Genomic DNA, 27,156 nt, shown 5'->3' with positions numbered 1-27,156 from the left:
TCCTAATGTCTCCAAGTTCCCGGCTCCTCATCCCACGACAAAGCACGTCATTAAGATCGACGATAATTCGTCACAGAGACGCTATTCCGTCGTCAATTCACAAAGATCCATCCCGAATTTATGCAAGGGCCAACAGTGCGTCTCGGCGATAATCGCGCCCAAGTCCACGCGCAACTCCATTAGTAGCAACGTGACGATTGTACAAATATCCGGCGAGTTTGAGTGCGATCATCAGAAAATAGCGCGATCCAATCAAACAAGGCCGCCGCGAGCTAACGACAAAACCAAATACATTAGTAGCGCGACGAGCAATACTGGCAAGCCTGAAGCGGCGCAACGGAAACGCCCGAATGACAGCAGCCCCTCGTGCACGATCTTGGAGGATCGAGTTTTGTTAAAGAAGGGTCTGAATTCAACGTTACCGGGCGACAAAAGCCGATTACCCAAAAAGCCAGATGAACTGCGCAAAAAGAGTATGAACCGATCGGCCAGCCTCTGGAGTGTACAAGCACCCAGTGGTGGCGCCGGCGGCGGCGGCGACTCCTCTTTAAGCCGTAACAGATGCTTCAAGTCGAGCAGTCCCGACTCAAGGATCCAGCGGGGCCGCGGCAACTCAAAATCCTCGACGTTAAATCGTGCCACGAGCCTGTGGAGCGTCCCGGTCGATCCGCTCTGTCGCCTGAGCAAGCAGCCCAGCCGAATCCCACTGTCAACGCAGCACCTGGCCGGACTTGGCCAGTCTCTCGGCGATCTATCACTCGTAGATCGTTCCGCTGAGAAGCCGAGTCTTAGCGTGAAGCGCATCGTCGACTTCGACGACGTCGACAGATCGGTGGACGAGCACATTTACGAGAATTGTCGCGAGGCCGTTCCCAAGCCCACTGACGGGCATGAAGAGTCACGAATCTATGAGAACTTTGGCGAAACGGCCAACGTCGTCGGGAGAACATGTGACATTGTCCCGAGGTCGTCCGATCTTTCGCTGTCTCTGTCGGTGCCACTGACAACCTCGGAGCTCGAGAGAAGGGCCGAGCTGCTTCTATCACAGCTGGACGAGGACGACGGCGTTATAATCGAGCCGATCAAGAGTCCGAACTGTAAGAAGATCGATCTCGTCGCCTGCAAGCTGAACATCGAGATGAGCAAGGACATTCTCTCGCGGAGCAGAGAAAATCTGAATAAAAGCCGGGAGGAGCTGGCGAGGAGCAAGGAAAATCTGACGAAAAGCCAGGAAGCTTTAGAGAAGAGCCGAGCACTAGCCAAGAGTCAGGATGGCTTGCAGATGTTCCGCTGTAATAAGCGGCCCGTCTGCGAGATGAGCATACAGGAAATCAGGCGCAACTGGGAGCGACAGATCAAAAAGTCTCAGGTGCTCGAAGACGCCATCAATGCCAATAAAAAGCGTCTCACCAAATCCAGCGCGAATGCGCCCCGCTACGCGAACATATTTCCCTATCGCTCCTAACGGACAGTCAGTTGTGCGGCAAAAACAAGAAAGTCTCGTCGACGTTGCAAGGCACGGCGAAGAGAACAAAGGAGATCGAGCAGCTCGTTAACTTCTTCAATTGCAAGAATACGGAGACCAGCGTGCAGAAGCCGGCCTCGGTCATTCAAGACTCTTGGGCCAAGTTGCCCAAGGATGGGGCGGACGAGGTCCCAAGCGTTAAAGCGGCCGGCAGCGAGAAAGCCAAGAAGATCGAGAAAAGCTGCTGCGGCTACGCTTCGGACGGCAACTCGTCGGAAGACAGCGGGCACATCAGCAACGAGAACGAGCCAGATTGGAAGGACGAACAGCGGCACGGACTCGCGGGCCCGAAGGACTTTACCAGTCACCGGAAGAAGGAGACTTTTTTGGAGGAGATTATTCAGGATTTGGATACGAGCCTCGAGCGCACCATCGAGGTGTTCGAGACCACGCCGATCGTGCGACGCTTCGTGCCGATCGAGCAGGTAAAGCCGGTTGAGGTGGTGCCTCGACCTCCGAAAAACTGCATATCGAGTTCTAGCGGGGCCAGCAGCATCGATAGTTGGGACGAGACGCTCAAACTGTCGCAAAAGAAAAGCGCAACCGAGTCCCCGGCACCGCCTAAGCCTGCGCTACGGCACAATGCCCCGCAGGTACATATATATATATATATATATGTAAACATCCATATATATATATATGCATATGCGTGTGTGTGCGCGCGTGCGTGTTTGTTGTGCGTGTGTTGTATGTGTTTGCGTATGCGTGCATGTTTGGGCGTATGTGGGTGTGTGACTGTGTTGCTGTGTGTCTGCGTTTGAATTTGTGTATACATATGTGCATATGCAAGTGTACATGCATATAATTTGTATGTATAACCTATGTACTATGTATGTACGTTTGTATGCGTGTGTCTGTATTTGTGTTTGAGCGTCTGTGTGTCTCTCTGACTGTCTCTATGCCTGTGTGTGTGCTTGTGTATGTATGTATGTATGGTGTGCGCGTTCGGAACTGGATTTTTTAATTTAAAATTTCAGTTCATACGTAATTTATGCTCTTGACAATTGGATTTACTCTTCACTAATAATTCTCAGTGCGTTGATAAATCAACGAGACGATGGAAATATATTTTTTACGTAATCTCTATCATCAAATTTCTTTATTCGTTGAATAATTATATAATTTGAGCGGTATTTTAGTAGTCTTTTCTCATACAATCCATTGTTTTTCTCCCGATATTTCAGTTAAGACGCTCTAATTGCTGGAAGAACTCATTCGTTAGTCGTTAATGTTCTTCATTAATTAATTGCGCGTTATGAGACAAAGTTTGCCGAAAGGTGAACTCTTTTGTCTTTTTATAAGCAAAGTAACTACGTTAATCGTCATTGAAAACTCGCTACTATTCAATTCCTCCTAAACGTGCACTTTCTATGTAACATGGGCCCAACGATATTGGGACGAATGCATAAAACTATGCCATGCTTTGGGAAAGCCCCGGTGCAATGCGCACAACAATGCCATACTTTTTCATTAAAAAAAAAAAGGGAGGGGTGAGGTCGGGGAGAAAAAGAGAAAAAAAGTACTCGTCTTCGGCTCATGTAAATACGGTTCCATGTAAAGCCTGGGCGGTAGAAAATACCCGCCGCTTATTAAGGATTCAATGGTGTGAAATAACTGTTTGAATGGAGCAGCGCCGCCTCCTTCCTTTGGCTCAGCGTAGATCTCGATTAATCAAGCCCCGGAGCGAATAGGTGACGCTCGCATCTTGCGCGACTTTCTACTTTTGCGGTAAAAGCGATAATGACTTTGATAATGAAAACCGTTGGCCTTGATATCTACCGCTCCCCTGTATTACAGGCTTATACAAGCGAGTGCGCCAACGTAAGAGCGCTACGTTCGACAGGAGAACTGGGAGTTCGAATTGGAACAGTTTTATCGTTTTTATTGAATAAATTGCATTTTCACATCGTTACATCAATTTTCATTAGTACTGATAATTCTTGTCGACATGATCCCAGCGTACTTCTATTACATACTATTATGAGCCTTGGAAAAAATATGATCTTCTATTTTAACTTTTCACATTCAAAACCGTTATTTATAACAACGGTTATATTAATTGAAAACTAGCAACTAGTTGCTTCAAGAGATACATTTGTTGTGTGGCCGTAAGTGACTGTTCATTTTTCATTCTCGTGTATTATGTATGAAACTAAAAAGCATTAGAGAAACTTATTCCATCTTGCAAAATCACTATTTTACAATTTAAATTGTTAAATAAATTATTTTAATGTAATTTACACGTACTAGCCATATTTTGAGTCATTCATCAATGATATATTCTATTGTATTTATAGCACATTTATCGGTAAAAATTGTTTTTTTTTCTTTTGTTTTTTTTTTGTTTTCCTACAAGCTAATCATTTTCTTTTAAAGAAGTTATGTATTAGATGGAAGGAAAAAATTAAATTTTCAATATTTGCGCTTAGATAGATACTTATATGTATTACGATGATCATTATTGTTATAAAGTTATTTTTATCTTAAAGTTATTTTAACCATATCGACGTATTATTCAAACATTCGAAAGTATTATACATTAAACAAATTATTTCAATTACTTTGAAACATTCAAGTACTATTTATTTGGTACAATGATAAAAAGTCCCGTACTGTTGAAATAAGAAAATTTTATAAAAATATCTCTGCGTGTGAGCGTGCACACGCGTACCCGCATATAATACAGCAATTAATTGATTTTTTATGCTCCGAGAATAATTGTTTTATATAATTATATATTATAACTTTTACATTTTATCCTTATTACAGAAATAATATGCACTTTAATTTTTAATATACAATATTTACCGACTTTTCGGATTAATTTAAGTAAAATTATCATCTGTTGTAACAATAATGTAATTCATTTTTATGCAGTCTTTTCTGAAATATTTTCCTCCGGAAAAGTGTTATATATTAATTAAATTTTATAAACATTTTTAATGTTGAATCAATATTCTATAATTGTATGTTATAAATTACTTAAGCAGTTAATGTAAATTAATATAATTTTTAAGCTGTGCGCTATATTTACCTTAGAATATTTTTATGTCGTTTATTTGCGAGGAAAAACTACCTAATCAATTTTTTAAATTGTAAAAAGATGCTACTTCAAGATAATTATTATAGAAGATATTAAATTATTATAGAACCCGCGTTAATGACACAAAAATTAACCCAAGTAAAATACAATGGTACTCCTGATGAGATATTAAAAGTACTTATATCGCATGAGAAAGAATTTCGCATTAAAAAAGAAAAAAAAGGAAAAAAAGAAGAAGAAAAAAGTAACTTTCTTGACTGCTTTCACCATATCATGTGTTGTCGCGCAATATTATTACCTGCTGACATCTATTGTTGGTACAGAGTTTCTTCTGCTTCATTTCGTTATTTAAACGTTCCAAGTACTATTAGAATTTATGTTTATAATTGTCTCCTTCTGCCGAGCCTGAGCAACTCATCTGACAACACAACACGACTTTCATGTCCATCCATCCAAGTGCACAATACGCATTGTTAAGAATATTCGATACTTAGATCAATCGAAATAATGTCAATACTTTGCCATTTATTACAAATACGAGTATCGTAAACCATCAGTGTCTTTTAGCTTAAATAGCATAAACAGAACATTCTTCCAACTAATTTTTGAATATAATAATGTTTATATAATAATAATGTAGTTTGTATAATAATGTTTTATTACGTTAGATTTTAGTCTATCTGTCATTTAGAATAAGCTTGTTGAATTTTTGCTCGATTATTCTTAAACGAGTAATGGGAAATAAGTTTGTCGGATAAATTAATGGAACGGTATGTATTAGCGAAGACTCGATGGTATTTGATAAGATGTTTCATAATATAAATCGCCCCTCTTTCCTGTTATTTTTTTGTTTGTTTTTGTTTTCTGTTTTAAATCTATTGGTCAACATTTGTATCAATGGGTAAAGTGGAGCCGTATAGTTTCAAGAAAATGCAATTGTTGCATTATATTTTTTAAGTATTTTTACGCGTAAAAAGTATTAATATAATAATATCATATATTGCGAGTATATTGAATAGACTCAATGGAAATAATCCCATAATTTTTATGTCATTACTTTATGGCATTAAGAGTACGTAATTATATAGCATAATTGTAGGATTCTTCGTTATATATAAGCTTTTTTACGTGCAAGTTTCGAATCATCCATTTAATACATATAAATAAATTAGCTCACTGCTTAGGATTCAACGCTTAAACGAAAAGTATTCGAATAATGATAAATCAAATTACTTATCAGCTTCTAATCATTGTTATCGATGTTTCTTATATCTTATTAAAAACTCTATATATCTAAAAATTTACATAAGTAGCGCGCATTTTTTAAGAATTCCACAATATAGTGAAGGCAAAATTATTCATGCAATTATATATATGTGATAAACTACTTTTATCGACGATCTCTATTAATCACAAAATAATAATCAATGAATATTATTCATTTACACTCGATCTGTGCAATATGTAAACTTAATGTTTCTTTTGCTTTCCAAATTTTATTATTTGATCGTAAGGAAGAAATTTTTTAATACAAATAAGGGTGTATTTGAATTTATCGCTGCTTGTGATTTCATTTGTCTGTTATTTCATTAAAAATTTCATCATATTTCTATTACAGTTTGAGATTAAAAATTTATTTTCCTATTTGCCGATGTACAAATTTCAAAGACAATGTGAATAAAAAGTTTTTTCTTTATTTTTTTTTCTTTCAACATCATTATCATGGGATATTATACATCGTAGATGAAGTTTTATATGATAAAAATATTAAGAAGAAATTTTTAATAAATATTGTGACTAAAATTTAAAATTTTAATCACAATATTCTCGACGCCCGAAGTATTGTGATGGTTATTAATATTATTATTAAATAAATAAATATAAAAACCGCATGCAGAAGTGCCGTAATGGAAAGTTTTTTTTTCTTTTTACCACCGATATCGAGCCTTATTGCTTCTAATTACTTTTAAGGTCTTAATAGCTAGGAGTTGTAAGAGTAAACTTATAAATTCTTCTGAAAACGTGCGTTGCCTCTGCTCTCTCATTAGAGCTGAGCTCTTAGTCAGGCAGCGCTCTCGTGAAATCGGCTATTGTATACATTACGCAAAATCGTGCAAGAACGCCTCATTAATTCAAAGATGAAAATCACTATAAAACGATCGTCCCACTCGTATCCACCAACTTTAGCTGGGGCAATAGTGCGCATGCGCGTCTTTGTGTCTTTGCGTGTGTTCGTTCCTCCCGCTGGTCGCGACAATTGCACGCGGCGCCTGGGATCGACTCTCCCTCGAGTCCCCCGGGACTCCGCTCTCAAAGATCTTAGCCGGCGTCATTATAACGGTCGTGACGCGTGTTGCTGCTGCTCTCGGTAAATTAAGTTCTATTCACGTTCGCTGTCCCACTCGCTCGCTCGACTACTATTAGACAAATCTCATTTGGAGAGCGTAATTCGATATCGGCGCGATGTTTTCTTTTTTATCTTATTAATCCGTTATGGAGATCGTGCGTTTCTTTTTATCGGCGGGAGTCGTTGTAAGATGCCGTTTTTTATTGAGGCCGAATGGTAATTCCAAATGCACGCGATGCTGTTGAATATTAGATGTCTTGGTATTTGAAAAGTGGCAGAAAGCTTGGCAATTTGCAAAAACTTATTTTAAACTAAAAATGACAATTGACAAACAAGCCTTATAGAACAAACGTCACCAGTGCTGAATACAGCTTGCGGTTCTCTACGTAGCCATTAATTATAATCGCAAATTCAAATAGGCAAGTAACGATACTCGGCCAATAGTCCTTCGAATTTTAATGAACAAATAAAACGTGCATTAAATTTTAAGGAATGATAATCTTTGAAGAGCGCGTTAAACTTCTTAGATCGATATTGGATCGACGTATTTTTCTATGTGACTCTTTTTCAAGCTCTACGAACTAAACGTGCCAACTGACCTCATTTTCCTCAATGTACTTTCATTTTTCAGACTCTTATTTATTTTCGTAAAATTCAATATGCTCGGATGAAACGACAGGCATTTATGGCATTAATTAGATAAAGTAGCCGTAGTTTTGTATTATAAATCGGAGTCAGTGGTTAATTTTTATGGAATATCTATGAATGTGAAATATTAATATAGATAAATAATAAATACTTGATTCATTGGAAATATTGAGACGATAATTGTCAGATGTATTAATAAGGGCCATCATAGGCAGGACAAACAATCAATTCTTAGTTTTAATAAAATATTCCCCAAGGCTTATTGTCATAATAAATCGTCCGAAGTATAATTGACGATTGATTGATTATTCGACGTAATCCCAATTTTGCCTAGAACGCTCGAATAATGCAATTAAATTTGTTAGCCCGGTAATTTTTTAGCAATTATGTATGTACTAATATCATTCTGGATCTAATACAGATGATTATCTTAATATAACCGAGCAATTAGATAAAAACTTAAAACACCTTCGTCATAATTTCCCCATTCGTCCTTCACATTCGAGATATTTAAGCCTAATCAAAATATACCTGATTCGAAAACAGCAATTTTTTTTGTTCAATTCTAATTTAATCAAGATTATTTAATGGTATATAATAACGAAAGTGAAATTATGTGCCAACAAACTATTTATTGTATTATTTAAAGTGGATAACGAGTAACTCTAGGCTTACGTAATTATCATTTACAAACAGAATCGAACGAATTGTATAATTTTATTGCGCAGTATATACTTTTACAAAGAGGACGTTTCTAGTGCAAATAACACCATTATATTATAAAATTGCATTTATAAAGCTGTTAAAGCAATGTACATAAAACAAGTTATTAATTAGCAATGGCCGGCAATTGAAGCTAATGCAGTGGTTTCAGATTATTGAATTGGACTAGAAATAAAAGACACCTCATTGCTATCTACTCTATTGCTCATTATCCACATATAAACACACACGCGCGCGCGCGCACGCGCACACAGACATATATATATATATATAGCTCTGTGCTCCCGCGTGTGTGTATGTAGTAGTTATTGGTAGTGAGTTACGTATAGACTTTTTCATTTGTAAATAGTAGCAAGTAGTAGTCAATGCTCGGGAAACGTTGTATTGGAAATTTTTAAAAGAGACGATAAGTTAATGAGGGATTGATGGGTGTCTCGCTCACGCTCATTTGGCAATAAAAATGATTTGACATTCGCTTTGCGAGGTATAAATCGCGACACTTGTACATCGGCAGCCGCCGACAGCCAAATGATGCCTCAGCGACTCGCTACGCCCCCCCATCGATCACCCCTCGAGCCCCTCGTCGCTCAATCCCCTTCCAACCACACACACACAAACACACAAACACACACACACACACACACACACACACACACATATATATATATATATATCGGATTCCGACGTACACCGCATCCGAAAACCGCGAACCACGAAGACTGAGCTAATTTTTTCCCATCTTCTTACTCTGTTTGGACAGATATTTTTCCGGACTGGTGCGCTCGAGCGACTCGAGTCTCAGAGGGATGAGAAACTCACGGGACATATTATTCTGCTGCAGGCGAGATGCAGGGGTTACCTCGCGCGCCGGAAACTCAACACGCTCAAGGTACGTTCTGGATTTCTTTATTTTCAATGTATCCAAGAAATTCGACACGGCGTTTCTGTAATTTTATTATCTTATCGCAGTCTTGCCGTTGGATATCCGGTAGCTTTTTTTCTCGACGACTTTTCGCTTTACAGTCGAGGAAAAAGACAAATTTGCAGATTTATAAGCAGTCGGCCGCCCACTGTATTGATAATGTTTTTCGTTAAACTTGTTTTCCGATCGCGACCTTTAGATCCTTTTATTTAATTTTATTTAACTTTCCGTTGAATTTTCATTGCTGCTTTGGTTTTGCACGATTTATCGATTGTGAATGAAAGCGGCATATTTTACTTTACAGACAGTCGTCCTTCGTGCGAATTGAGCACTTCGGCCTCTTTTAACTCTCAAAATTGCAATCTAAACTCGTTTAGATACAAAAAGTTAAGTGCATCGATTATATTTCGTCAAGTCATAGAGAATTTAATTCGCATTTAACCACGGATAATGTATTTTCACTATACGTAAATCAAATTTCTCTCGCTTCGTAAAAGTAAATAAAAATGATCTCGTAATCATTAGCGGCTTTCAAATTCGCCAATTTGCGGGGATTATTATTAATGCTCGGCAAAGTTGAAAGTTGAAAGTGAGAGAGATTGAAATTGAAAGTGCGAGACAAATGAAAAGCAAATATCCGAGAGCTCGATTATTCGCCTGCTTAATGATTTTTTTCAACAATCGCACGATGATTATCCTTATAATCGCTTCGTCGTAAGCTTGTGAATGCCCTTGGGCGTTAGAAAGTATTTGCCTCGTATATCATCTGAAATTTATAAATACGCGAAAGGAGGATCGCGCGACGACGATCCCTTCCGCTTACCGCCGAAGCTTCGCAGCATCAACAATTTCACGTCACCGCTGCCACGTCAATGTCAAACATGAGTCTCGTCATTTTCAGCTCCAAGATTTGGCGGTCAGGTGCATCCAGAGGAACGTGAGGAAGCTGATGTCGGTGCGCGAGTGGCCCTGGTGGAGATTGTACGTGAAAGTGGCGCCTCTGCTAAACGTTCACCGGACCGAGGATCAGTTGAAAGCGAGAACGGTGAGAGTTTTCTTTATTTCCTTATTCTCGTTAATTTCTCTCTTTCCTCCATTCCGTAAATACGCGCATGAAATCGTTATCGATCTAACCTCGTCGCCGCTGCGCTTGCGCACTTCCCCGTAAACGCCGACTCTCGGTCCTCTCAAGGCACACGTTGTACGACGAGGGCCTTTCACGCTTCCGCGAGTGCTCCTGCCGCGAGTTGTTCCAAATGCGCGAATTCACTTGTTTACAGTGCGATAGCACGTGATCGTGATTTACATATCGCAGAGTGAAAGGGATATAATGCGTTTGATTGGCACTATTTTTTTTTTTTTTTTTTTTTTTTTTTTTTTTTTTTTTTAAGACTTAACAACATATCGCACTCGTAGGTGGTATTTTATCGACATAATGTGCAAAATATTGGCCGCACTGCAGGTGTATGTTTTTGAACGAAATGAGCGGAAATTCTCGTCATCTTGCTATCATTATCACATTTCACCTTTTCTTTATGGCAAAAAATTAATCGGAAATCATGACTTGGACTTGTTCGAAATACAGATATGTCATCATTTTTTTCTACAATAACGATCGTAGTAACAATATCAATAACAATATCACGTACATTTAATAATGTATTATGACATTTGGAGTGTAAAGGAGATTTGTCATTTCATTATGTAACTGCCGTTCGAACGAATAAAGCCAAATGTTGTGTTTTAGTTAATTTCCATAATCATATTTGTTATAATGGTATAATAAGGTGATTATGTCAATTTTGTGAAGGGGTAAATTCAAGTATATTTTTTTGCGAGGAGAAACGTGATCGCACGTATGATATTGACATAATAATAAGAATCGTCAATCAATGATTTATTTCGACACTGTCAATATTCTCAAGCAACATCGATTTTCATGAAATTTCATCGGCGATGTGGCCTAATTAATTTTAATTAGTCGCGCTAGAGTTCGTACATGTTGGTAAAATATGGGCGGATACATTAGTTCTATTTAGGAAATCTCCTTTATTACCACACATTGATTTAATTACTAATTGAATGACAAAGTGGCCAATTAATAATCTGTTTCCGAGCATCTCGTGCGAAGAAAATATATAAAATACCTTTCAAATATTATGATGGCCCTTACTTTATTTCTTGATTTATAAATAATTTATTCAACATGTTTTCAACTTCGAATATGAATTATTACATTTTCTTAATGATTTTGGGAGGTAAACATAAGTGGCGCATGTCAATTAGTTAAGCTCATATTTATAAAAAAAAATAATTTTTTTTATGGCTTATGTTAAAATTACATCGAGGAGAATATACTTATTTAACGACTTATTTAACATGAACAGAAAGCCCATTACAGGAGAACAGTACGAAAGGCTCGCACAAACAAGTGAAATTGCTCGTAAAAATACAAACGAGGATAAAGTAATATCCCATTGACCATCCACACATATAAATATTCCCTCTAAATATAAATTACCTCGTTAATTAGCCTAAATGCAGCTGGTTCTTGTGCAACGCTTAAGCGGAGCAAGATTTTCATGCTGTAATATCGTAATTTAGAGCCAGCAGAATCGGCGGCAATGAGCATTAAAATTCCTTTTACATCGTTTGCATAATACAAAAGCCATCGGCAATTGTCATTCGAGTACCCTTTGTCATAGTCCAACGCTATTTATGAAATAAAGCCAATAAAAGAATTTTGCAATAATTAATTTTTTTATTTTTGTTTTTGTTAATGGTAATTTGTTAAATATTCACACGTTAGAGAAGAGTAGTCATTTTTGAAACATTGTCCTGTATTTAATTCAGGGTTGCTAAATGTTAGATACTTAAAACCCGGATAATCTCGAACGTATTTAAAATAGACTATGTAATGCGAAATTTGTTTTCATCAAAACATAATTCAACGGCCTCTTGACATTTCGACCGCGATCGCTGAATAAATATATTATAACGGTCCCCAATAATATCGAAGGACAAGTTTTTCAACCCCAATGCACAATGAATGCGCGTAAGAGTACGTTTACGTTTACGTGGTCTTGCCAAATAATTCACCGGTAAGAATCAGCGGGTCGTCGCGAGCAATTGATTTTTTGAGTCTCGGTTTACCTTCTCGGATCCCCACCATCTTCGCCCCCTGACACTACCACCCGAGGCTTTGGCCCAGATTCAATTTTGGTCGAGTAGCGTCACTACTACGGGAGAAACTGGAACTGCACAGGAGGTCATTGGTTTCGGAGAAGTTGACGATCCATTGGCGATTGTTTCGCAAGGCTATAAATTCGGGAGTTATTTACGGTGACTTTAATGGAACACTTGTCGTTTAGATGGGGATTTTTTTTTTTTAAATTACTTCCTTGGCAATTTCATTTCGAATAATGCTGGTAAGAAAACGATAATTAGTTGATAAAGAAGAAAGGGGAGTCTCGTGTATTTCTCTCTCTCTCTCTCTCTCTCTCTCTCTCTCTCTCTCTCTCTCTCTCTCTCTCTCTCTCTCTGTCTGTCTGTCTGTCTCTGGATGCAAGAAATAAATAAATGAAGCAAGTAATTAGCTTCATGTCGATCTTGAAAGGTTTCGTTGTTTGATTATTTGATGTCGCGTTAAGCTTTCATAATATTCAGAGTAGCTATTGCACGCTTCTTATTTAATAAATTCTCAATTTTGCGATTATGATAAGTGTAACTGTGAATTCAACGTCACGAGTATTTATTCGATTTTATCGTTTAAAAGGCCCGAAAAATAGCAGCATTGAAGCTTACGTTACTCGTTAGTTTGTAATTTTACGAGTATACAATTTATACTTTAGATGAGGAAAACGTTTGAGTCACAATTCGACCAATAAGGTTTTACATAAAACATCACACGATTTATTCATAATATAAAGTCAATTTGTAGGAACCTTTCGTAATAATGATATACCAAAAAGAAAATTATCGCTTTTTCAAGCAAATTTAATCGATAATAGCTGATAATATTGTAATAATAGAATAGTAAATTAATATACTTATTATTGCGCAAGTCACGATTTAAAAAACAAATATATTTTGCGAAGATGAAATTAATGAATTGAAAATAGTTTTTTGTTTTTGTTTATTTTTTTTATTCGTTTTTAAAATTCATTTTATGCATTTAATACGGTCTGCGTGATTAATTATTGGGTAATTGAAAACTGTAAATTTATTATATTGATTTTTTTTACTTGGAAATAATTCATATTATTGTATGTATCAATTAAGTATAAAGTTATTGTAGATGTCAATTACAGTTCGTGCAATTAATGGTAATAGATAGGCATTAGTAAAGAAATACTTAATTAATATATTGATTTGTTTTAAAAAAACATTCGTAATGGATGTAGTAATTTTTTTCGTTTCTTTCGCCTCTAAGATTGTTACGCCATCCTAATAAAAATTGGCCAAATTCCTAAGCACATGTTGGCAAAAAGTAATCGAATGTTGTCCGTTATGTCAAATTTCTTTTCATTTCTATTAATAAATAATGATTCGTTTACGTTATCTCGTGAATTTTCAATGCACATGGGCTTTAATTTTCTATTCGTCATGGCACAATTAAAATTAATTTGCCTTTTTAACGTCGTTTATGAGGAAGCTCCATTTTCATTGCTATCTGAGCCGCTGATAAGTGCTAAAACGACATCCCTTTTAAATAACGAAGGCTTTTCCTAACCACGCGGATTAAACGATGAAGCGGGGGTAGGGGATAGGGTTTAGGTAGGTCAGATGCTCCAATCATCCTCAGCAATGGTGCAATTAATGCGCATCAGTCGTAACGAAGAGAAAACGAAAAGAATTAAGGCAGTAGGCGCCGGGAAATCGAATCGTCGACTTCTCCTTTGCTCTTCTATGAGCTTTCATGCGTCTGCATCTTTTTATTGCAACAGATTGAGACGATGGAGAACCGAGGATGAGTCAACTCGTACGTAGATGCAGACGCAAACGCAGACGCAAACGTTGCTTTCATGTCGTAAATGCAGGCGCTGAGCACTTATTAACGTTGTAATAATATACATTGGGCGCGCACTCGCGTTAGCGGAATTATCGCACGTAGAGCATTCCGTATTCGTGCTTATGGCTTGACTGATAATAAAATTGCCCGTCAGCCCCCGCGTGTGCCCTGATGCGCTTGCTCTTTTTCATGGCCGCAGGGCCTTCTATATCGCTTCTCATCCTGGAATAAATTTTCATTTAGCCGATTTGCGTTTTTAACGGTATTTCTGATCTCGTTTACATAACAAATATAGTAATTTATTTTAAATCAACATTTAGCTCCTTGGTAGTTTGTGTCGAGCGCCAAGAGAGTCGGTGAATACTCGAGTATTGTGAAATCTGGCGATATTCAATATCGTAATATCAACAGCTCGATATTTCTCAATTTCACCGAATTCTATTAACCGGTGGCCCCCACTATGCTTTTTCATCGTACGATTGACGAGTGATCGTCGTAGATCTCTTACAGTGGGTAATTTTTGGTTTCGTTATAGATCGGCGTTTCTATTTGCAAGTGCATATATCGAAATTACCGGGATTATGGGGAAAAGTTATTGGTAATCAACTCAGTGACAATTAATATGGGAAAAAATGTAATAAGAGTAGGAGTGAAATTTGTCATTCGGTCGATTTATGAAAGTACAATTTAACGAATCAATATATTTATATTTATAAGCTCGTTGATAAAAAGATGTCAATATCAATCGTTAAACAAATAATTCTCCAATATTATTCTCCCCCTCGATGATTAAGACAACACAAAGTTAGAAAAATTCTCTCTTCTCTCTGCTTTTTTTTTCATCTACTTTTTTGCTTCAATTTTTTCTTTCTTAACTGTAAAAAGCTTGACAGTCAATGTCATCGATACTCTGAAACGAACAAAATGTCGATTCGCGGAGATCAGCCACTCCTATAAGCGAATATTACGTTCGAGCGGGCTGGTAACTCCAATTGCCATAATCACGTCAGCGTAGCAGTTAAGTTACGCGGTATTGATATCGCAATTTTTTGCATCGAGCAAGAGAAACTCTTGCCAAAGACGGAATAAAAAAATTGTTATTTGGCATTCCTTGTAGGAGGAACTGGAGGTGCTGCGAGCCAAACTCGATCGTCTGGAACAGGAGCGCAACCACCTGAAGCACGACAATGACAGGCTGGAGGCCAAGGTAAGTGTCCGTAACAAAGTGTTGCTATGAAAGATCACGGCCCATTCCACCCGCCCACCCCTCCGACCCCTATTAATCGCGAGCGAGCGAGCGACTGTCGCGCGGCTGCATCAGAACGAATTCTATAAATTCAAAGGGATGAAGGCTCTCGGCAAGAAAAGATAAGAGGAGTAATTGCCATGCGGCGCACGGCTGCCGTAGCAATTGTCCGGGTTAATAAGGCCAATTAGAAGAGCACAAAGAAGAGAAAGAGAACCGCGGTGGCTGTACTCCGGATAAGCGACCTTGTCGTCGGTCCTCTTCGCTCCGCGTCTTAAACTGCGTGTTTCTCGTTGTCGGCTGCATCGCGATCGCCCAGCTTTGCTCTATTGTGCACCCGATCACTGGAATGTTAACCAATGGCAGCCCGGAGCCCCCTTCCCAATCTCCTATTGTAAAGAAATTTTTGCCATTTGTCGTGCCTTTTTTTAAAAGGATGCTGCTTTCCGATCTGGATTTTGCTCCGGCTTGTAGGAATTCCTTAATCGGCAGCCATGGCTGGGTGGGTAGACTCTATGGGGCGACCGACGACACGAGAAGACAATGCTTATCAATACACTCTATACCAATCAATAATAATCCCGCCGATGCATGTGAAAAGTATGTTACTCGTAGCATCACAAAGTATAAATGATCGCCGCGCGCGTACGCTGATTATTTTCAAATTCTGTTTGTGCACTTGAAGGATGTTTATTGTGAAGGAAAAGTAAAACGTGCCCTGATTAACCATACCCGTTACCAGGGACAGCAAAATGAGTATTATTTGAAAATCTCGGCTGTTCGACTTTGCGATAAAAGATTATGAAGAAGCGTACGCTCAACAATATACTAATTAAATTTGAAATCAGTATCGGTTTCAATTCAATGCTCGCTCCTACAGCTCGACAGAAAGTTAATTATCGTTGGCTCACAAATCGCGAATCCGAGCATAAACTAGCCAGCCACCCATTAATTATCAAAAATTGATGGTTAAGCTAATTTAGCGTCATAATAATTTCTTTGATTGACGCGATGTTGTGTTTTTCCATGTGATTCGCTTTGTTGAGGCTCGCCACATCCAGGCGCTCGTGCTCCGCGTCGTTTCTTTTCTCTTTTTCTTTTTTTGTTTTGTTTGCTTTTTTTCATGGTACTCGGGGATACTCGGAGGGAGGCTTGGGGCGAGACGGAGTATAATAAAATTCGACGTTGAGTTGAATGTCGGAGTTTTTAAGCTATTAGCCGCGATAATAATGCGAGAGGTAGGGGAGGCGCTTCTGATTGCAAATCTCCTTCGTAAATGGAGCGGCCACATGCATATTCAGCGCACCGTCTCCCTTTAAAAATCAATCGATCGTGCGAGAAATTGAATACGGAAAATCAGCTTATAAATAAAATTTTGTTGTAATAAACGAGCCTACTAAAATATTTTCATTCTTTTTAAACAACCCCCCCCCCCCACCACCACCACCACCACTTCTTTTCCTAACTCCCGAGAGAGTAATTTTCCGCAAATTGCGCGGCTCTCGGGCTCTGTAGATAGGTTGAATGGCGAGCCGCCCCCGGTGATTGGTAGTGCTGGTGATAGTGATCGAGATTGTGGCGATGGTAGGGCTGGGTAGGGGAGAAGTGAGGCGAGGCTCACAATAAAATCCCGAGGCTACTCGCGAAGCATCTTATGATCCTGGAAGCTGGAGACCGTGGATAAAAAGAAGAGTCAGTCATGAAAAACTGGACGCCGTGCACTTGTCGCCAAGGAGACGAGCGTATGCAGCCGATTAATTCCTGTGGACGCTCGTCGACGAGAGCGCTGCCGGTCTTTCGAGGCCCTCGCGCAGCGCAACTACGAGTAGGCGCCGCTTGACCTTGGGGCGCTCTCGGAGAGCCCCTCCATCCTTTATTTTTCGCGAGTACGCAGGCTAAGGATGCAAAACGGGTTATACGATGAACAACGAAGAGGGTAAGGGATTGATTGATTTATACCAAACTTATTGTTCGTCGATCGATTCACACAATATGGCACTTAAGATCATGCTCGGGATTATAAAAGTATAAAATCATAAATATAAAATATGAGATATTTGATACGCGGTGTATTGTATGACGTTGAAGCGAACGGCGAGAACAAGAGAAAGAGAATATTTTCGCTCGACTTTTTCTTTCTCTCGATTTTCAATATTCCTCCTCCCCCGATACCCCTATCCCTCCTCTTCCTCCTCCTTCTCCTCACGCTCCGTTCTCATTCCCATGTCATTTCCCATAACGCATGCAACCCCCATAACCCCCATCATCCCTATTGTGAGTAAATATCGCGAGAGTAAAATACGCGCGTCAACTCTTTATTATACCACTGTGTAATAATATATATTTATTGTGATAGAGAAAATGTAAAAATCTGTACAGATAAAAAATAGTGGGCTAGAAAATTTCTTCCAAAGAAGTTTTCCTTGAGAATTTTGTGAAGATAAATGGCAACGAAATTAAAACTAGGCCTTAATTATTTTAATGCTTTAATTCTTGAATTCACTACCAAGTGGCGGCTTACTTTTACGTAAGAAATTAATGATCTATTCGTTGAAATATAAAGAGTAATAAATATAACGATAAATAATGATACACGATACTCCCAACGAGCGTTTAATAAAAAATTATAATAAATTTAAAAATATAAAAGTTCTCAAACACTAGCTCACCCATTATTTTTTTTAATTCCATTAATTTTTACAGTTCAAGTGCACTCAATGTACGTTTAAACTATTACTAACGGCAAATTCCATCTACTTATCTGGTTTAGCTAAATCGTGCTTCGCTTTATTATTTAGTTTAATTATGTGTGACATAAGTGCTGTTGTAGTTGCGTACTTAAGTAGTAGATTTTTATGGAAAATGCGCGTACTCGTTCATGAGTTTGAATAAATTTTTAAAAGTACGTAAAAAAAGGTTAACGAGTGCAATTTTCCTAATATTTATAATTTTTTTTAATTGCAATTAGGCTTTTCGTTGAAGAATTATGTGGAAAAGTTGCGGCACTCTTAACAATAACTTTGTATAAATTTGAGATCAACGATCGGCAATTAAAGCGAATATATTTGAATGTAAATATTTTTCTACCTACTTTCCTTCTCAAAATGAGCCATCATTGTCATCGAAATTAAATCAGCTAACTGTGCAAGCTAATCTAAAATCCAAACTTAATTTGCAATTTCAAGATGCTTATCATCCCATCACCGTGGATCTGATAACGCATTTCTAATATTTTTAATATTTTCCACTTGGGCGCATTCCAACTACTATATGCTCAATGAATAGACACGCTGTATTTAAATTTATTATTGATTTTAATGCTTTTCATGGTAAAAATGGCGACTACGCTTCAAGTACGAAAACCAGTTTCTGATAGATAGTTGGCGTATGATTTTATCGGAGCTCGGCGATTTGCGGTTAAAATTAACTGGCGCACAAAGACTTGGAATAGAATAAAAGTCGACTTGGCGCTCCTATCCAAGTTCGACCAATTTTCGACAAGAAGTTGCTCGAATTGACGTATCGCCGCTCCTCCAGGCCCAACTGACTAATTAAATTTTATTATTCGTATTTTCCATACGAATCAAGCAGAAAATGAAAAAATCATACGATCATGAAAAATTTAAAGAATTTTCACACCATAAGGCGTCCATTGTTCTCCGCACTCGAACACGAACATCCAAGTCCGAATCACCAGACGCTCTCGGCCGAGATCACTCATCCACGGTTCAGTAGTCCTCCAGCTCTGCCGATCACGTCTGGCTTCCTTTAAACTTTAAAAAACATAAAAATCACGGAGAATCCGTGCTTCCTCGAAGCAAGTCAAAACAAGAGAGTCACCGCTTAACGAGATTCCCCTCGGCTGGTCTCGGCGCGCTATCATTCTCTAACCTGCTGCACGCCCAAGTCATATAGGGATAGCGATACGTGATAGGAATTAGGAGGAGGAGGAGGAGAAGAAGGTGGAGGAGAAGTAAAGGAAAAGGAGAAGATGAAGATACGGATGACGGCTAGGTGCTATTCATCGGTTGGGATTAGTTGGCTGGGGACTGGAGGTTGTGGATGGTGAGGGGCAGGAGGAGGAAGCCCTCGTCTCATTAATCGATCATTACAATCAATTACTTGATACACGAGAGCCAAACATCATCCACGAGAAAGGTTCGCCTCGCCTATTGCTGAATATGCGCTATTAGTTTGGAGGATGTAGAAAGCCGAAAGCCATCCTTGCTGCTATGTGATCTTACAGTAGTTTACGTCTGCAAAAACGATGGTGCCTCCGGGCCGAGAAGCCCCCCCCCCCCATCGTTCTCTTCTTCTCATTGCCACATCACTTTTTCCAATTCCGTCACTCTCGCGCCGGACACTTTGCTGCCGCTTGATTTCTACGAGAAAGAACCGTCCAACACTCTCCTACGTTATTTGCGCGTTATTGTGTCACGCAATATTACTTCGACTTCTCTTACCGCGGACTTTCAATAGTATCGCTCGTATAATGTAAAAGTCGATCGCGCTTGCTTTATTGTCAAATAAATTAATAATAATAAACAAAAATAAATAAATATATAAAAGATCGATGGACTTGACATGTTAGATGGCATCAACTAAGCAAACTAAGCTTTTATCCTACATCTCGTGCTTTTCATGTTTCCTAACAAGAATTTTACCACATACTTTCCCGCAGTTTTCCTATGAATGTTAAAGGAGGCATACGCATACATCACCGCACAATGCTTCCTTTGATCAAACGATATATTTTCATCTTGATTATAATTACGCACAATAGTGCCATTACACTGTCGCATTTAATACAGCCAGATTATAAATAGATATTTTACGATCGAATTAATTGCAAAACACTTCAAAGTAATGCAACATCGAATGGCACCGGTAATCTTTTACATAGAATCTTCGAACGAAAGTCTCGAATGATTCTTGCATAATCCGAATAAACGTACCTTTTCCCATAATATGGCGCTCACGCGGTAATGAAACGCCATACAATGTGCCGACGGAGAAGCCGAGAGAGTCGCTTAGTCGCTCATAGCCCAGCTCCCACGTCGCGAGGACTCGTCGAGACTCCTGCCCCCCCCTCCCCCCCGCACAAGAATGCAAGCGTCGCGGCGCCGTGTTGTTTCTTCGGCTCAGGGCAATTGGGTCAAGTGTGGTGGGCCGTGTCAGCCATAACACACGCGGCCAACTTGACCAGAGTACTCATCATAATAAAGCGCCGCTAGACAAAGGTGCCACTGACCCACATACTAGTAGCGACCAGGTGAAACTTCTCCGATACGCCATCCTAACACATACCACACGACTATTAATGCGCGTCGGTTGCGGTTTTGCACTCGCCCCTACCGCAGGACTCCGTGCACCGCTTAATAACAATTAGCCAACTTTACGCACAATTCATTAATTGACAATTATACAACGTGACACGTTGTTTCTACCAATAGCCAACCTGTGTTAGTTCTACTCAGTGTCCGACCTAACCGAATTCGTATCCAATCTTAAATGTATGAGTGTATCATGGCCAACATCGAGTCTCCCTCGATAATAATGCTATTTCTTATTCGTTGAAGCAAGTTTATGCTAATTTTATTCATTATTCTATCAGACTATCCATACAATACGCGAATAAAGTAACTTGGCAATTATAAGTTAATTAAGGCGACGTTCGATGCACAATAGTTTAGACGACAGTAATAAAGAAACTAGTATGTGCTCTTAGGTACCAATAAATATTCTTATTAGTCATCGTTCTATCTTATCATGTACGTATTGGTTAAAAATTTTCCAAATTGTAGATGAACAATTGCTTTAATGCAACAGAATTATGAACTAAATGAACGTTGGCAATAATGAATGCGGCACTATTTTGAAATTTCTTGCTTCTCTCGATCGGTGTGAAACATTTATAAAAAATAGAAGCATTTGATATTACGGAACTTGGTTAATTACGAAAAATCCGTCTTTCTCCGCGTCACAATTATCGCAGTCATAATTTCCACTTATACAGCGATAGTATTTTTAATTGAAATTTCATAAGCCAACGCACCGGTTGATTAAGACTTGTTTATACGGCTTTCGACTAAGCTACTCTTATTGAATATTATTGGTGGAAAACGGTATCAATGGCGCATGCTTTGACTCTAGATGAGCCACTGCGTGCATTTGGTTAAACTTTCAAAAATATATCCTCCATTAATATGCATTGGATTATGTGTTTGTCTTTGTTAATTCGACCATTCGGATATTCGATTATTATTTGCAAGAATTATTGTTGTTGTTGTCGTCGTCGTCGTCGTTGTTGTTATCAAATTAATTTAAGCCCAAACAGTACAAGTTGTGATTGTGATGTAACGGCACATTTACTTGCAAACATTTACAATTGTAAAATCTTAATTTCTTAACTATAATATTTTTTAAATCATTTTCTTTTCTGTTTTTTTTTTTTTTTAATACCCGCGATACTTTCAAATATTTAATTCGTTAAAATGTAAGCTGCGTGCAAACGATCGTTAATACAATGCAATCCAATGCTCGAGCATTTGCCCGCCTATAAATAAAGAATATTCGGTAGAAAGAGTCCCTTGCATTTGCCAAATAGTATGCCTAATATTTTTCACTATACAATGTACCGCGTATATCGATACACGTAAATTCGACCAAAAAAAACGAGACGAAACAATAGAAAACAAAACAACAATGAAGAAAAAAAAGAAAAAAATATCAAAGAATATGATACGACGATCGTACATTTGGTGGTGCATTTATACGTTATTCCATGGTCGACCAAATTACGACATCGAACGAAATGGCAAAATAAAAAATTTAATAAAAATTTAATCGTATAACGACGATAAAAACGATATTAAAAAAAAACAAAGAACAATATAAGCACCCGCTTTTGAATAAATGCTAAAAGTTGCTAAAAGAATATTGTGTTTTTGAAAAATACGCGTAACGTAAGAGGATCGGGACTCTATAACAATACTCCTTCCCCGTCCTGCCATTAAAGTCCTTTCCCAAGCATATAATGCCAAGGGCCGTGAAGTACGTCGTAAGAATCTTCAGTTATATCATTTCGCCGGGTACCGTTATCTCGAGCGAAGTAAATGACATTATTGGCTTTATTCGGATTAAAGGCCGCGATATCCCTTGCGGTATATTGCTCGCTGAAAATAGAGCGGTCAGAGTGGGGTGGGGCGGCCCTATTATACGAGCAAAGCCATTCGCAAAGAAGCAAACTGCAAACGAAGCAGCAGAATGCGACGTTCGGGACTGTCTAGCGCTACCTCGATAACCGATTGGGCCATTGATCAAGAGCGAAAAATAAGCTAGAAACGGTATAAGAGGCCCCGAGTGACTCGGGACTCGCGCGAGAACGCCGATGATAAGCTAATTAAGCGCGGTCGAGGCGACGGGCGTCGAGGGGCGCGCGCACATCAGGACGGAATGGGGCCCGTGGGAAAGTCGTCGCTCGCGAGATAATTAGCGTTGCCGGTGCGGGGACAAGCGACGGATCTCGTTAGGATTATATTCGCCGCGGAAAAAAGGGGGCGGATGAATGAAATTGCGCGCGAAGCCGCAAAGAAGCATGGCCGAGGGGCCGTGGCTGGCTCGTAATTGTCAGTTGCGTAATGCGAGGAGGAGGAAGAGGATGAGGAGGCCGCAACGCTGTGTACCGGGAATTTAGATGGTAATGTGGATTCAACGATTCGCTCGCATTTCGCCTGAAATTGTCGGGCGAATGTATAACTGTTCGCCGGCTTTATCGGTCGAGTACTGCGGTACGTGACGTGCAAAACCCGACGATTAAATTGCCCGCTCCGAGGAATGGCTTATTCGGATAGGTTGAATAATAGGGTGGCGAGGGTCGAATGGTGGAGGTGGTGGGTGGTTGGAAGAGAGCCTTCGAAGATGGCTGCGAAGGGGACATGAGCGATATGGTATGACTTTAGAAGCTAATCCTTGGGGTTTAGCGTATTACTTATGCACGGTGAGCATTTACAGAGTTGGGGAAAACTTTGACGATACGGAATTTTTAGTGCTAATTGAATATCAATAAACTAAATATCAATATTTTCGACTTAATAAATGAAAGAAAGAAAGAAAGAAGAAAAGAAACAAGTAGCACGAGTGGGTAAGTGTCTTTGAGTGCTAAATTCTTATGCTCAGGGAGATAATTAGTCGAGGTTGTTGCGTCGTCGTTCCATTGTAAAATCCAGGCCCCATTGTTATTAGTCTGTTTCAATCAAAAGTTTTTGCGCCCCAGAATTACTACTTCTTCAGCTCGTGGTTGTGTGAACGAGTTGTTTGTGCAGCTCTGCCATTTGCCTTTTATCCATTCGCTTAAGGAAGACAGGGCCAATTGTTAGTTTTCTTGCGAAACATTTTATGTTTATTTTTATTGGAGTTTGGTGGCTTGAGTGTTTGAAGTACGGTATACATTTATTCACTAACCTGAGCTATTGCATAAGGTGAACGACTAATTGCCCTTATATTACCTGAAATTAACTTAATGACTTTGAGAGGTAGAAGTGGCAGTTTACCGTGATAAAGGTAACTAATATGTGGGTTGTGCGTAGTGCTTCTTCATCGCATTAAAAATAAAACAAGCTGTATAGATAAGTGAGATGATATTTATTTGCTAAATTAGTCCGAACGTGCGAATATTTATAGCTTCGTTCCAGCGTCACATAGACGTTTGAATTTCGATGTATTAAGGAAACATTTACATTGCAATTGTAATTGGCTAATTTAATAATGAAGGGCAAAAACAAAGATTAAACAAAACAAAATCACAAAAATTAAGAAAAATTCGGAAAATTCTTTTCAATCAAAAAGAGTAAATTTTTTAATTAAAAATATAAATGTATGTATGCTATAATATAAAAATGCATGAAATATTTAAGCCAGTGCTCATCCGAATGACGACCCGAGCTGACCAAAACTTGTGACATCCAAATGAATTAAAGATGTAGCAATGCATAATCGTAAGTCATCGCACACGTACTATGCAGTTTTGTTCTAATTTTTCTTCTTTTCTCTTTTCTTAATCGGATATAAGTTGTCGATAAGACAATGTGACATTAAATTTCAATTATTTGACACATTTCATACATGCTCGCATTAATTTAACATTCGATGCATACAATAATTATAATGTTGATGTTGATGATTGTGCAATGAATCGTATGATTTTTCCATTTGCCGACGATTTAGAAATACAATTTCTAAATATACATATATATATATATATATATGCGTGTATTGTATTCTATTAAAATTCACTTAGAATTATAGGTGTCTATAATTTCATGGGCGATTCTATTAAAAGGAACATCTTAACAAACTATGGTCGACAATTAAAAAAAAAAGAAAAAATAAATAAAAGTAACGTATAATCTTGGCGGAGGAATTGAAATAACTATGTTACGTTTGAAAGTATTCATGATGTTAAAAAACTATTTACACGGGTAACAGTGGTTAGCGTTGCGGTGACCGAGTCATGCTTGACATTACGGAAAGTGTTTGTTGTTTGAATTTTTTTTGTTTTTCTTTTAATAATTTTTATGAAAAAATGAAAGATAAAAAAATCGTACGGTGATTTACGAAAGTAAGCAATGAAAAGAAAAATTGTCCCGTTGACATAGTCTGTTGTGTCGTACAATCGCAGTATACGACACGGATTTTCGCCGATATGATATTGCCTATTACGCTCGTCCAGCAGTAATAGTCGAGTACGCAAGATTTCAGGGACTTAGGCTTCCTTCTATTTGCGGAAAAATTAAATAATTGAGTTAAATAGGTGGCCGACTGTAAGTGAACTTTAACCAAATTATGGCTTTAATATTATATCAGGTGAATATTTTCACGATTCTTTATTTGATTTTTTTCTTCGCTTAAAGTTATGTGTGTAAATGCGATTTTTAATTTAATATCTTAAAAAATATCTTAATAAAAATAGACCTTTCGGATAATTGAGTGCAATAGACACCTGCACTGATAATTCGTAATTTCTTCTCCGTTACATATAATTAGAAAAATTGTAAAACTCTGTATCAGAGTTCTTTTACTAATTAGTAGATAAAATTATAAACTCTATAGTATCATTTTCTAAACACTTTCGGTTTAATGCGTCGGTGGACAATTTAAAACACATTGTATGTTTAGTAGTTTTCGAATTGCGTATGAAATTATGGCTCGGTCAACGGTAATTCAAATTATACTTGTGTGTTTTGCGAGGTTTTGCGAGTATTTGATCAAATGTAATATATGTGTTAAAATTAAAGAGCCCCCCCACCCCCCATTCTACATCTACTATTTATATATAAATAGTAATTTATTGATAAAGAAGCGATTTTTGTTGAAAGTCTTTTTAACATTTTAACAATTGCCTCATTTATTGCACGTAATATATTATCAAGGCCAATGAATCGATTAAAAATTAAACAAGATCTTGTACTATTTTATTTATAAAAAGGAGGATAAAAAATAAAAGCGCGCGATGAAAAGAAATGAGGCAACTAAGGTAATCTACACTATAAAATGTAGTTGTATATAAAGAATATTTAGAGCAGACATTTTAATATTTATTTCACACAACTGTCTGGTATGGCCTCTGGTTCATTTTATATCAAATAAACAAGGCTTCTCTGTCACTTTTTATCTTATTGTATTGAAATATACTACTAAATTAGCTTTAGATTTTCATTTGGCAAAAGAAGCGGCGACTTCTAATGAACATTACGAGGAACTGAATGCACTTATGGTCAAGTAGACTAAAGCTTTGATGTAAATGTGTATTAACGTCGCGCCAATGCTTTTACAATGACATTCTGAATAATTCTGGAAAAGATTTGAGAATTAAATTTTTCCCAAAATATTTGTCCACTTGTAAGAAGATGATTGAGCTGAATAATCCACGTATTCGATTAATTGTTGCTCTTAACACGGCACCGTTCAGTTCAATTTCAGCAAATACATCTCGCAATCGATCGATCCGTTAGTCAAGATTTATATGCAGTTGTCATAAAATTAGTTACTTACTGAGAATTCTAAGATCATATATATAGATCGCTAACTCTAATGAATTTTAATCGATTTTTAAAATATTTTTTCAAGCTGGAGCTACTACTTTTTTATACTGACATTGTTTTCCGAGATCGCGCCATAATGTAATATTGTATTGGCAATGTATTCATAACATCTCATAAATGTTAGATAATTCATTCGCACGAATTTAAATATAAAATTGTGTTTAAAACCATTCAAAATAGTCTTGCGCGTACAAACTATTTTAAACTATTTTTGCGAAGGAGCTAATATGTAAGAGTCTGGAAAGCCAACTATTCCACTCGTTTTAAAAATAATATTAATCGTTTAAAACGTATGAAGAAGAAAATATTTCTATAATATAGACCAATTTAATTACATATACATATGTATGCATTAGATATTAAATTTATAAATGTTTGCCGAGGAATGGCCTCGATTATTTCACCGAAATTAGTAATGAGTAATTGGATCGTTTATAAAAAAAAAAAAAAAATTAAAGACAATTACTCGTTCTCCATTCCCCCGCACAAAAGCTGGCTACTTTTCTATTTTTCTATTTTTTCTTTTCTTCTTTTTCTTCTTCTTCCTTTCTTTTAAACAACGGATATGCATAGTTCTATTCTCTCTAAT

General features: G+C 37.9%; 1 protein-coding gene across 1 annotated transcript in view; it reads left to right on the top strand.

Moving 5' to 3' along the window:
- LOC105359330 (Myosin heavy chain-like) overlaps nt 1-27,156 on the top strand; it is a 94,263-nt gene that overhangs the window by 56,065 nt on the left and 11,042 nt on the right. Inside the window, exons 11-13 of the mRNA XM_011495900.1 lie at nt 9,047-9,175; nt 10,110-10,253; nt 15,337-15,426. Of these exons, the coding sequence (XP_011494202.1) occupies nt 9,047-9,175; nt 10,110-10,253; nt 15,337-15,426 (363 nt within the window). The remainder of the gene's footprint in view (nt 1-9,046; nt 9,176-10,109; nt 10,254-15,336; nt 15,427-27,156) is intronic.

Source organism: Ceratosolen solmsi, unplaced genomic scaffold, assembly GCF_000503995.2.
Source record: "Ceratosolen solmsi marchali unplaced genomic scaffold, CerSol_1.0 scaffold11, whole genome shotgun sequence".
Taxonomy (NCBI): domain Eukaryota; kingdom Metazoa; phylum Arthropoda; class Insecta; order Hymenoptera; family Agaonidae; genus Ceratosolen; species Ceratosolen solmsi.
Note: the sequence above shows the minus strand (reverse complement) of the source record. Positions and strands in the feature narration are given on the sequence as shown.